This window comes from Artemia franciscana, chromosome 11 (assembly GCF_032884065.1).
Source record: "Artemia franciscana chromosome 11, ASM3288406v1, whole genome shotgun sequence".
Lineage (NCBI taxonomy): Eukaryota > Metazoa > Arthropoda > Branchiopoda > Anostraca > Artemiidae > Artemia > Artemia franciscana.
The window spans coordinates 17,727,124-17,741,721 of record NC_088873.1 but is presented as its reverse complement, the minus strand read 5'-3'; the positions used below and the strand labels follow the sequence as shown (position 1 = coordinate 17,741,721).

The window sequence follows — 14,598 nt, the reverse complement described above, 5'->3', positions numbered from 1 at the left end:
AAATCCCACACCAGTAAACGATTCAAATAAACCCACTAGCACGATTTGTCTACCTTATATTCCGATAATTATATTATATTCCGATACTCCGATATCGGAGTATCGGATATCCTTATATTCCGATACTTCAAAAGTGAAAAAAAGTTTGTTTAAAAAACAATTTACGTGTTGTATTCACAAGTAAATTAAGTATAATGAATCTTCTCAATTCTGGTAAGTCAACCCTATGTACACAAAATTAATTATAGAAAGTAATCTAATTCAAAATAAAACAAAATAGGAACGAATAAAAACAAGCCAAATCCCAAAAGAACTGCAAGATTAGCTGCAGAGAAGGCAAATATCGCAATAAGAAATTATTCCAATTTTTAATAAATACAGTTAGTTCAATGAATGAACCTTTTTAGCTTGTAAAATGTTAGCTTTTATCACACAGTCATGGCTGAACTTTTCGTTAAGAAGTAATGATGCCGAGGCTATTTTAAAAAAGAATGGATTTTTAACCGAAAACTTTTATTGTAAGTGTTCTATTATTCATTATTTTCTTTGCTGAAGACGGCCCTTAGATATAGGGCCGAAATATTCAAATAGGTTCTGTTGGTTCATTGTCTTGGGAAAAAAATCCTCATTGTTATCTCTTCAATAGTTGTAAAATTTTTACGAATTATTCACCCCCCCCCCAACTCCACCAAAGAGAGTGGATCCGATCCGGTTATGTCAGTCACGAACGCCTAGTTTCATCCTGGTCTCTCCGCCTTAAGTATTTTCTAAGATTCCCTCCCCCAACTGCCCCCCAAATCAAGCTGGATCCGGTCGGGATTTAAAATAACAGATCTGAGTTATGAGGTCCTTCTAAATATGAAGCTTCATAAAGATCCGATCACTCCTTCGTAAGTTAAAAATACGTCATTTTTTCTGATTTTCAGAATGAACCCCCCCAACTCTCCCAACTAGAGTGGATCCGTTCCAATTATGTCAATCTCGTATCTAGGACTTCTGTTTATTTTTGCCACCAAGTTTCATCCCAATCCCTCCACTCTAAGCGTTTTCCAAGATTTTAGGCTCCCCTCCTAAACTCCCCCAATGTCACCAGATCCAGTCGAGTCTTAAAATAAGAGCTTTAAGACACGATATCCTTTCAAACATTAAATTTCATTAAGATCTGATCACCCGTTTGTAAGCTAAAAATACCTCATTTTTTCTAATTTTTCTGATTTAACCGTACCCCCACCCCCAGATGGTCAAATCGGGGAAACAACGATTTCTCATTTAATCTGGTCTGGTTCCTGATGCTCCTGTCAAATTTCATCGTTTTAGCTTACCTAGAAGTGCCTAAAGTAGCAAAACCGGGACAGACCGACAGACAGACCGACAGAATTTGCGATCACTATATGTCACTTGGTAGATACCAAGTGCCATAAAAATAGCTGTGGATCGTCAGCTTAGTATCCATGTACTGATATTTATTCCTTGAAGTTTAATACATTTTTATTTATTAAAGTTAAAACCCATTAAACGTAATTAAGAGTCAGCTTTTAAGAGTCAGAAGTGAATGGAGGAACATCAGCCCCCCCCCCCAAGTCGATCATTCACCAAAACATATTCGATCGAAATTTTAAGAGTGCTATTTTGTTCAGTCTTGTTGAAAGATCCAGTATAGGGGATGTCAACCTCCCCAGAGTCCTCAGGACAAGGGCTGTAAGTTAGGCAATTCGTTCATTATTTACGCATAGTATATGTTATTGAGAAAGGTATGCACGTTTGAACTTTACTTTCCAAGAAGACAAAGGGTATTCAGGTGGGCCTTTCAGAGAATGTTCGGGGGAGTGTTGAACTAACTAAAAACACGTTATGTGTATACGGATTGTTAAAAGGGTACAACACGGGAATAACTGAGTACCACTACTACTACCACACTACACCATTTACAGTATTAAGGGGAAATTTGCATTTGAACTAAGTCAAAAGACGCTATGTCCTTGCACATTGTCAAAGTAGCGTATCTCAAGAGTTGATTTGGGCATTAAGTTGAAAATGTCAGAGAATACTTAAAGGGGGTGATTAAGGGGGTCACCTAAGAGTAATATGTGCACACTACTGCTAATACTACTGTTACTGCTACATTTACTACTACTACTACCACTACAACTACTTCTAATTCAAATACGTATAGGGCAAAGAGCAATGAGATGAAAATTTCAAGAAGTATATAAACATACAGGTTATCAAAAGAACATAACAGCAATGTCATTGCAATTTATAATTATATTAAGTTTAAACCTCCAGGACTTGATGAGAGGCATGTTCAATTGATCAATAAGCAATAGGGTAATGCTACTGCTACTAGTAGTACTACAGCTATTCAATACTACTACTACTGTGACTACTATTACAACTATACATAGCTGTAATCTTTACTTATTTATTTGAGCATCGAAACCCTTTTCGTATTATCGCGTCAAATCTAATTGTGAACTGTAAACTTTGATAATATGAGCACCCTAGTTAAAAAGAGCACTAGAACTTTTGATTTTATTTAATAATGTTCTTATTAGCAATAGATATACGTAACTTACGTAACGAACTTCTATATTCGTTTATTTTTATTAAGTAAATGAGGGGGTTCACCCCTCGTCAATACCTCGCTCTTTACGCTAAAGTTCGAATGTTGTTCCAATTCGTTAAGAGTGATCCCTGAAACATAAAGGTTTTAATTAGAATAAATAGCTCTTATGACAGTACTTTAAAAAAATCAGCGTAAAGAGCGAGGTATTGAAGAGGGTTGCGAACCCCCTCGTATGCGTGATAATTTCTGCTTGTCTTGAGTTTTAATGAAAAACTTGTTTTTTTCTTTATTTAATATCTGATCGTTTTTTAAATAATTCTAGGAAATGAAGATTCCTAAAATCTGGGTTAGTAGTTACTGGTATGCTGTGATTTTATTATTATTTTCTGTAAACCTCCCCAAAAACTGGTGCTATGCCTCTGCAGTAAGAATTTGGTCTGAAGAAATCGCTGTAGATTTTATTTTCGATACAGGAACAGGAGATTACAACTACCACTAACAACTCACTACAACAAAAAGCCGTCTGAGGCCGTCATGACTGTGAACACTAATCCGACCCAATCTATTCAAAGCCTCGTTGTTTCCCTTCTTCTATGAAAGTAAAACGATAATCCACAGACCTTATATGAAGGGGTCGCTATCCAAAAGAAAAATTGAGCTTGTTGAATGGAAGCAGTAGACACGGGCTAAAGTGGATCCCAGACTATTGTCCTCCAACGGGAAAAAAGATCTCCCAAAATAATGTTGTTGTTAATAAAAAGGACCCAAGTCATGAATGAAAATTCTTTCCCATATTTGACAGATTTTCTTACCAGATTGAAACAGTTTCTTTATTTTCACAAATTGTCTCAATACATTTCAACTTTGAATAATTTACTAAATTTAATGGTTTTACTTGCCTGGCTAAGCAAAAGGAACTAGTGGGAAATTACAAGTAAGAGTATATTAAATCCCAACTTTGGCTTGACAAAAAACTTGCTTTTTCGTACGTTTTTTTTTAATATTATTCCATCAGAATTTGAAGTCACGTGTCCTTTCTCACAATACAGTTTGATGGCCTTGTTTGCAAGTAAAGTTTTTAACCCCCCTCACTTTCCTCCAGTCTGGTATTTTTCACGACTTACCGTATGATTGCCATGAAAATGGCTTGCTTTGACGAATTTGACACCCAATATTCCCCATCCACAATACATGAATGGTGGTTCTCCTTGTCTGGTTGTAGGATTTTCACTAACAATCCAAATTGTTGCCGTTATTTCGTCAATGAAAATGACATACCAACAACCTGACTGTCGATTTTAGAATTAATTATATATAATAGTTTTAGGTGGTAAAGTATAAATAGTGTTTCGTATTAATAGTAATCTATACTCTGCAAAATAAAATTTAGTTGCAATATATACACAAAAAGAGTCTCCTTCTATTTCTTCCTATCCCTATTTACTTTTACTTACTAGATTTTTGCTAAGAGAAAGCTTTTCCTGTATAGCATATATTCTTCGTTTTTTCTCTGAGATGAGCTGTTTATTTTCTGCATTCATTTCATATACTGTCTAAATATTTAAACTATTCACCTTGTGACAACGGAATGGTTGAAACCACGCCCGGAAACAACTGGCACCGAGGTTCAATCCCCCGTGTCGCAAGGAACAGCTCCAATATTGAAGAGGAAATAATTTTTTTTTGTTCTATGAAGCCTCTAATTGGAGTTTCAGTTTAACTTTCAAGGTGTGAAGACCTCTTTTGTGATGGGATTTGCGCTGAATTGCAATTAAATCCTAATTAATTTGCATAAAAATAAAAAGCAGGAGCAATGGCACCTTCAGAAAGTCAACTCGTCTTGGGATAGTTGCTTCATCTAAAGTTGCACCGCTTCTTTTTATTGAATCTGGATTATAGGAAATGATTCTATTACAAACGATTTCCTAGAATCTAGTTGCACCCGTTTCTTCATGGAAAATTGCTTTCCCCCATGAAAAGTTCCTACATGGAAGATCCTCCCACGAAAAATTCTCCCCAATTAAATCCTAATTAATTTGCACAAAAATAAAAAGCCGGAGCAATGGCACCTTCAGAAAGTTAAATCGTCTTGGGATAGTTGCTTCATCTAAAGTTGCATCGCCTAAAAAGGAAAATCCACCAAAAGCTACATTATCTAGCGAAATGCGCCGAATGAGCGATTTTTCTCCTAAAAAAATGCGTCGATTCGAATAATTCAATGCGCAACCGCCTCAAAAAAGCTCTAAAATGGTGCAAATACTACTCTGCTTAGGAAAACCCGCATCCTAAATCCATCCCCGTAGCTTAGCTAAATATCCATAGCTTAATATATCCATAGCCATATCCATAGCTAAATCCATCCATCCATAGCTTAGGTAAGCTTATTACCATCTATCATTATTATGTATAAGAGTCAAGTTTGCCTCAGAGAATATATCCCTATCAACCCTAGAGTAACATTTTGGGAGTAAACAATCTCAAGGTACTTTTTTTTATTTAGTGGTTGATACAGTAAGAGGGCAATAAGAAATAGTCAAGGGATCCCATTTCACTGGACAGCCTAGGGGAAGTGGAGGAGAAAATTTTTTTCAGGGTTGGATAAAATAGCCCTTTTCCAAAGATTTACTATTTCTTAAAAGCTAAAGGACTGTCTGGTCTTTGCTTTGTCAAATGACATCCGCCCCAAAATATTTTCTATATTAGATTGACTTCTTACATTTTATTTTAAATAAAACGCATAAGAAATTACAAAATATGCATTCCAAGATTTTATAGTCTTTCCAATTTGTAGTTTGGATTCATCTTGTAATCTAGTAACTCATTGTTGTAACAGAGAACGGAGTAAATCGAAATGATAAAGGCAAGAAAGAAAATAATAAAAGAAAATGACTCAGATAATATACTCACATGTATGCTTATTGTCACAGGATCAGAATAGGGTAGAAGGTCGGTTTTTAAGACAATCACCCGAAACAGAACTGAAAATGTCTAAAATCAGTGAGGGCTACAGAAAATCAAAATTTAAACTACAGGGATGCTATTGCCTATTAATTTTGTTTGCCGCTTCAAACTTTCACATTAAGACCTGTAAGAATGTTTATATTTAAGGTACTTTTTAAGGACTTAAAATAGTATTTTGTAAATTTTCATGGCTGGTAGCCAAGATTAAATTTATCTTGATCAGATCAAGATAAACAACTGAAATTAACAAATTCAGTTAAATAGCCTGGTTTTTCAAAATCAGCGTTAACAAACGTTTATTTCTAATTTCAATAGGTAGGGGAATACACACACCGTAAATACCCTTGTAAGTGGGTCATTTACACTGTTATACATTTAATTACATAAACCAATAGGCAAGACTATAGACCAACGGTAACTTAATATATGAAGAGAAAAAAGAAGATCTAGAGACAAGCGATAAAAAAAAAATGTAAAATAAATAATTGGTGAGGAAACAAGTACTATAGGTCACGAATAGTAAGTAATATATCATATAAGTAATACAACTAAAGTAAGTGATGGTATTGATTACCATAGAAATAATTTCTCATCACTATGTGATATCAAACATTTGTACCAGATTAGAAAAAATGTTTTTTCGGAATATTTCGTAATGTTTTTGCAAGTTAATAAGGAGGGCAATTTTATTTTTCATGTATTAGGCAAACGTCTGATTTCGGTTATATATATTGACTTAGTATTTGCATTAATCCTTAAGTCAATTGACTCTGGGCGGGGCAAGTGCTACTTAGGGATTAGTTTGTACGAATCCTTCGGCTTCCCAACTTTCATTAATAATTACCAAACCTTTAAAATCGATGTTCCGCTTTGCGGCAGATCCTTTTGCTAAGAAAGGCCCCATTTTCGACATTTTTAACATAATTTACCTCTGCTCACAATAATCAATGGTAGAAGTGTTTTAACGCCACCGCGGTACCCCGCCACCATAGGTTTTCCGCCATCTTTTAATTCATGTAGGTCAGAATAGACATAGATATAGACATAAGAACAGACACAGACACAGATATAGACAAAAACATAGACATAGACTAACCTAACCTAGCCTGTCCATTCTGACCCGACTAATCCTCTTGATGATGCAAGATTACCTGGGTGGTGGAAAACATACGGTGGCGGAAAACTGCGGTGGCGTTAAAACACCCAATTCTAATTGAAAGGGATGTAGCCAGTGAAAATCGTTGGGTAAAGGGGGGCCAATAAGAAAAACTCTGGACGATTGCCAAGATCAATACAATATTTGTAAATTTTGACCAATCCTTGTTCATTATTTTTGAATTATACCTTCAAACCATTTATGGTAAGGAACAATAAGCAGAGAGCGACCATTGCCAATAGTAGCCGAAACTCTGAAAAATTTGTGACTGAAAATAATCTATGCATCATAAGAATCTAATTTTAAAAAAGAAGCCTCGAAGCCCCGTTACGGTTTTGGCTACTTTTTTCTTTAACATTGACGAGTCTGCTTTTATTTTACTGAAAAAATCTGAATTTTCATAATAATTGCTTACTTTCTTCTTTGTTCGATTTGTCAATGAAAAAAGATTGCCTCCTTAATCGCCAATCAGGCACATGCAAAGAAAAATATCCAGCTTGTGGCACCCCAAAAATAATGAGATTTTTGCACACCTTTCTAAAACAGAGAGCTGTGCAGTACACATTTCCCCAACACCTACTATTTTTCGTATTATTGCTTGTTTTAAAAAGTTGTGTCTCATTCCCAAATGCATTCCCCCTTTCAGGCAATAATCTTACATGCGTGCCTTGTGGGGATTCTGGAAAATTCTATATTTAAACAAGTTCAAAACTTGATTAGGATACATAATAAGAAACCAATCTAGTTAGAAGGTATTACTCCAAACTGAATAAACATACCGCCCTAACTTCATTGATGGATTAAGGAAACGGAGCTTTCTTAACTAAACCAGTGGCTCCAATAAGGGAGGGGGAGATGGTTACCCTTCGAATATTAAAATGCATTCTTTAGTTAGAGAATTTTTTTATTCTCACTTTTAAAAATGGAAAAAATCCCTCCCCCCTAGATTCTGTGAAAAAGCATTTTCATAAAAAAAATTTCGCCCCTACTACCCATATATTCTAGAAATGGCACCCTAACCTATGTGAAGGAAATGAAACTTTTTTACAAAAAAAAGTACGCGTTAATGATGTCATTGGAGACTGCCTATGTACTCAATTAAATGACAGCGATCTAAGCGATCAGCTGATAACTCTCCACTCTCTCGTTGTTCAAGTGACCCATTAAGTAGCAAGGAGGCTAAATAATTAAGCAGTATTCATTTTTACAAATCGCTGCATACAAATTTGATGAACTTAGTTTTTGAACGTTTAAGACGTTCGTCTTAAACAAACGTCTTAAGGTTTTTGAACGTTTTTGAACGTTTAAGGTTTTTATTAACTCTGTATAAGAGAATACCGTCAAATCAAAAAAGCAATAATGAACAGCGAATAAAATAATCAACAGTTTTGAAGCAATCAATCCTTAAAAAATTACATTAAAAAAAACTAGTTTTTTTAACTGAAAGTAAGGAGCGACATTAAAACTTAAAACGAACTAGCGTAAAGAGCAAGGGATTGCGCAGGGGACAATCCATTTCATATACGGAGTAATTCCTGTTCGTTTTAAGTTTTAATGTCGCTCCTTACTTTCAGTTAAAAAAACTAGTTTTTTTTAAGGTAATTCCTGAACGTTTTTGAATGTTTGATTTTGGCTCTCCACACATAAATTATTAAAATGAAATTTGCATATTAATTCCTTTTTTGGCTAAATGGCTTTCTCTTAGTTTTGATCAGACGATTTTGAGAAATAAGGGGTGGAGAAAGCCTAGTTGCCCTACAATTTTTCGGTTACATAAAAAGGCAACTATAAATTTTAATTTTTAATGAATGTTTTTATTAGTAAAAAATATACGTAACTTAAGAATTAGCTTACATAACAAACTTTTATATTCTTGAATTCTTATTATGTATATGACGGGGTTTGTACCCTCGTTAGTACCTCGCTCTTTGCACTAAATTGTAAGTTTTGTCCCAATTCTGTAAGAATGACCCCTGAATCTGAGAGGCCGTAAAGTAAATAGTTGAAATTAGTAAAAATACTATAGCATAAAGAACGAGGTATTTATCTCCTCCTAAATACCTCGCTCTTTATGCTAAAGTATTTTTAGAACCACTCATATTCGTATATAATCTCTGTTCGTTTTAAGTTTCAATGCTACTCCTTGCTTTCAATTGAAAAAACTTCTCCATGTTTATTTTTTCATTGTTTTTTTATAGTAATTTTTGAAAATCCTCCGCCATTTTCATTGAATTTCTGGTCCCCCATGACATATTTTTCCAAAGAAAGATCCTCCCACATAGCTCCCTTCCCTCAGCCCCACCCCCAAAACCAAAAAAAAATTCCCGAAAACGCTGTACACTTCCCAGTAACCATTATTATATGTAAACACTGGTCGAAGTTTGTAACTTGCAGCCCCTCCCCCAGGGACTGTGGGGGAGTAAGTCATCCCCAAAGACATAGTTTATTATGGTTTTCGACTATGCTGAACAAAATAGCTATCTCAAAATTTTGATCCGTTGACTTTGGGAAAAAAATGAGCGTGGGAGGGGGCCTAGATGCCCTCCAGTTTTTTCGGTCACTTAAAAAGGGCACTAGAACTTTTCATTGCCGTTAGAATGATCCCTCTTGTGATATTCTAGGACCACTTGGTCGATACGATGACCCCTGGGGAAAAAAAAACAAACAAACAAATAAACACGCACCCGTGATTTGTCTTCTGGCAAAAAAAAAAAAACAAAATTCCACATTTTTGTAGATAGGAGCTTGAAACTTCTACAGTAGGGTTGTCTAATACGCTGAATCCGATGTTGTCATTTTCGTTAAGATCCTACGACTTTTAGGGGATGTTTCCCCCTATTTTCCTAAATAAGGCAAATTTTCTCAGGCTCGTAACTTTTGATGGGTAAAACTTGATGAAACTTATATATTTAAAATCAGCATTAAAATGCGATTCTTTTGATGTAGCTATTGATATCAAAATTCATTTTTTAGAGTTTTGGTTACTATTGAGCCGGGTCGCTCCTTACTACAGTTCGTTACCACGAACTGTTTGATAAAGATGATTTAATTTTCTGTAAACTAAAAACTTGACCGGATTTTTAATTCGGGAAAGAGTTAATAAAACCAAAATGTACCGGAAACCATGAATTGTACGAAACATTTTCCAAATGTAACGCATTAAATCGGGACCTCTAAATTATTCCAAAAACCCTACGGTTGTACCGCGTTAGCATCTCTACTATGAGGATCGAGTGCCACTTACCACTGATGGCTGGCGAGTGGTGGATGACTCCCCTTCTTTTCGGGGGACAATCATTACCTGCCCTTGCTGGTCTGAAGCTGGTAGTTGGGATTCTCGGGACGGCGGAAAACAATAGTGGGTACCAGGGGCGTAGCTAGAGTATTTTTATTGTGGGGCGGGGGGGTTGGTAAAAGAAGGTGCCATTGAAGTAGGTACCATTCAAGCGGGAAGGAAGAAAATTAACTATTTAACAAACACACTTCTTGGTGAATCTAAAAACCTTACCCCATACATTATAAATAATAAACACTCATTAAAGAATCACAAATATTAGTGTTGGTACTTGACTTCTTACAAAAACTGTCAGCAATGAGCTGCTGCAGACGACAGTAGTAAACGACACTTTCCCAAGCTCTAATGCCCAGCAAAGGATGCTCAATTTCATAATTGATCCACACTCTATTCTAATAGTTCCGGGTATTGTGCTATTCATTTGCTCGTAATTGAATGGATTTTGACTCTGTAAGATTTAATTTGTTGTGCTAAACTTTTAATGCGTGCTTTATTGAAATTTTAGTTTTAAATTTTTACTAAATTGATTTGTTTACAGGATCACTGGTTTATAATAATAAATAGTATTGATATCAGCAGGTCACATAAAGTTGAAACAAAAACCATAGGCAGTACAATAGCGCTGTCTAAGTAAAGATACAGGACAAGTCAAATAATCTATATATATATATATATATATATATATATATATATATATATATATATATATATATATATATATATATATATATATATATATATATATATCTATATATATAAAAATAAGTTGTCTGTCTGTCTGTGGATGGATGGATCAGGTGACGTCACCTGAAAAAACTGGATCAGGTGACGTCAAAACTGAAAAAACTAAAAAAAGGCAAAAACTACAAAAAAAACTAAAAACTAATAAAAAAAAATAAAAAAGCTAAAAAACTAAAAAAACTAAAAAAAGGCAAAAACTACAAAAAAAACTAAAAACTAATAAAAAAGCTAAAAAACTAAAAAAACTAAAAAAAGGCAAAAACTACAAAAAAAACTAAAAACTAATAAAAAAAATAAAAAAGCTAAAAAACTAAAAAAACTAAAAAAACTAAAAAAAGGTAAAAAACTAAAAAAACTAAAAACTAAAAAAAACTAAAAAAAAGGAAAAAACTGAAAAATAAGCTAAAATAAAGGTAAAAACCAATAAAAAACTAAAAAAAAAACTGAAAAAACTAAAAAAAGGCAAAAACTACAAAAAAAAACTAAAAACTAATAAAAAAAGTAAAAAAGCTAAAAAACTAAAAAAACTAAAAAAACTAAAAAAAGGTAAAAAACTAAAAAAATAAAAAATAAAAAAAAAACTAAAAAAAAGGAAAAAACTGAAAAATAAGCTAAAATAAAGGTAAAAACCAATAAAAAACTAAAAAGAAAAAAAGGAAAAAACTAAAAAAAAATTTCATCTAAAAAACTAAAAAAAAAACTAAAAAAGGTAAAAACTAAAAGAACTAAAAAAGAAAAAAATAAATGACGAAACTCAAAGAGAAAGCGACCAGGACAAAAGGAATGTTCGATTAGCAATCAACAAAGCACCGGGACACAGGGAGTATAAATGACGACCAGGACATAAGTAAAAAAAAAAAAACTATCTATATATATAAAAATAAGTTGTCTGTGGATCTGTGGATCGTGGATCAGGTGACGTCACCTGAAAAAACTGGATCAGGTGACGTCAAAACTGAAAAAACTAAAAAAAGGCAAAAACTACAAAAAAAACTAAAAACTAATAAAAAAAATAAAAAAGCTAAAAAACTAAAAAAACTAAAAAAAGGCAAAAACTACAAAAAAAACTAAAAACTAATAAAAAAGCTAAAAAACTAAAAAAACTAAAAAAAAGGCAAAAACTACAAAAAAACTAAAAACTAATAAAAAAAATAAAAAAGCTAAAAAACTTAAAAAAACTAAAAAAACTAAAAAAAGGTAAAAAACTAAAAAAACTAAAAACTAAAAAAAACTAAAAAAAAGGAAAAAACTGAAAAATAAGCTAAAATAAAGGTAAAAACCAATAAAAAACTAAAAAAAAACTGAAAAAACTAAAAAAAGGCAAAAACTACAAAAAAACTAAAAACTAATAAAAAAAGTAAAAAAGCTAAAAAACTAAAAAAACTAAAAAAACTAAAAAAAACTAAAAAAGGTAAAAAACTAAAAAAAAATAAAAAATAAAAAAAAAATAAAAAAAAGGAAAAAACTGAAAAATAAGCTAACATAAAGGTAAAAACCAATAAAAAACTAAAAAGAAAAAAAGGAAAAAACTAAAAAAAATTTTCATCTAAAAAACTAAAAAAAACTAAAAAAGGTAAAAACTAAAAGAACTAAAAAAGAAAAAAATAAATGACGACACTCAAAGAGAAAGCGACCAGGACAAAAGGAATGTTCGATTAGCAATCAACAAAGCACCGGGACACAGGGAGTATAAATGACGACCAGGACATAAGTAAAAAAAAAAATTAACAAAACTAAAAAGAAGGTAAAAACTACAAAAAAACTAAAAAGAAAAAAAACTAAAAACTAATAAAAAAAATAAAAAATCTAAAAATCTAAATAAACTAAAAAAGAAAAAAAAAGGAAAAAAATAAAGGAGAAAAACAAAACTAAAAAACGAATGTATATACAGACCGGTACACCGGGATACAAATGACGACCGGGACACAGGGAATATAAATGACGACCGGGACACAGGGACACAACTACAACGGGGACACCGGGGGAAACAGGGGGATATAAATGACGACCGGGACAAAAAAACTAAAAAGAAAAAAAAACTAAAAACTAATAAAAAAACTAAAAAATCTAAAAATCTAAATAAGCTAAAAAAGAAAAAAAAAGGAAAAAAATAAAGGAGAAAAACAAAACTAAAAAACGAATGTATATACAGACCGGGACACCGGGATACAAATGACGACCGGGACACAGGGAATATAAATGACGACCGGGACACAGGGACACAACTACAACGGGGACACCGGGGGAAACAGGGGGATGTAAATGACGACCGGGACACTGGGACAGGGAATGGTCGATTAGCAATCACCATCAACAAAGCTCAAGGGCAATCATTAGAATCATGAGGTATAGATCTGAATACAGATTGTTTTCCCATGGACCATTATATGTTGCATGTTCAAGAGTCGGTAAACCTGACAATCTATTTATATGCAAAGACAATGGGACAGCAAAGAATGTTGTATATTCGCAAGTTTTACGTAGTTAAAACCATATATATATATATATATATATATATATATATATATATATATATATATATATATATATATATATATATATATATATATATATATATATATATATCTATCTATATTCACAGGTGGGACATAGGGACACAACTACAATGGCGCGTAACTATTATGGCGCGTAACGACTTACGCGCGCGGGGGGGCTTGGGGGGGGGCGCGAAGCGCCCCCACCAACTAGGTGTTGGGGTGGCGCGAAGCGCCCCCACCAACTAGGTGTTGGGGTGGCGCGAAGCGCCACCCCAACAGCTAGTATATATATATACATCTCTGGTTGTTCACTAAAACACTGCTTCAAAAGAATACATCATTTGGACAAACGTCACTTAATATTCAATTTGGGGCTGTTTTTTTTCCAGAAGGCAAAAAAGCTAACGAACCCTGGAGTAGAGTGTTATTTGTGCTTTACATAAGACTATTTAGCTTTCTAGCATAGTATATATATATATATATATATATATATATATAAATATATATATATTCCCGGGACACAGGGAATATAAATGACACAACTACAACGGGGACGCCGGGGGGCACAGGGGGATATAAATGACGACCGGGACACCGGGACACAAGGAATATAAATGACGCCCGGGACATTCAAAGAGAAATCAGAGACTGGGACACCGGGACACAAATGACGACCGGGACACAGGGAATATAAATGACGACCGGGACACAGGGACATAACTACAAAGGGGACGCCGGGGTGCACAGGGGGATATATAAATGACGATGGCGACTCAGGGAATGGTCGATTAGCAATCACCATCAACAAAGCTCAAGGGCAATCATTAGAATCATGAGGTATAGATCTGAATACGGATTGTTTTCCCATTGACCATTATATGCTGCATGTTCAAGAGTCGATAAACCTGACAATCTATTTATATGCACAGACAATGGGACAGCAAAGAATGTTGTATATTCGCAAGTTTTACGTAGTTAAAAACATATATATATATATATATATATCTATCTATATTCACAGGTGGGACATAGGGACACAACTACAATGGCGCGTAACTAATATGGCGCGTAACGACTTACGCGCTCGGGGGGGCTTGGGGGGGCGCGAAGCGCCCCCACCAACTAGGTGTTGGGGTGGCGCGAAGCGCCATCCCAACAGCTAGTATATATATAAATAAGTTGTCTGTGGATGTGTCTGTCAGGTGACGTCATGTTAGTGTGTTGACTGACGTCATGTTTGTTGATTGACGAAATTACACACCGGGACATCGGGACACAAATGACGACCGGGACATAGGGAATATAAATGACGACCGGGACACTCAAAGAGAAAGCGACCGGGACACAAGGAATGTTCGATTATCAATCACCATCAACAAAG

General features: G+C 34.1%; 1 protein-coding gene across 1 annotated transcript in view; it reads right to left on the bottom strand.

Moving 5' to 3' along the window:
- Positions 1-14,598, bottom strand: part of LOC136032560 (CD109 antigen-like) — a 211,190-nt gene that overhangs the window by 149,649 nt on the left and 46,943 nt on the right. Inside the window, exon 4 of the mRNA XM_065712830.1 lies at positions 5,474-5,544. Coding sequence (XP_065568902.1) covers positions 5,474-5,544 — 71 coding nt within the window. The remainder of the gene's footprint in view (positions 1-5,473; positions 5,545-14,598) is intronic.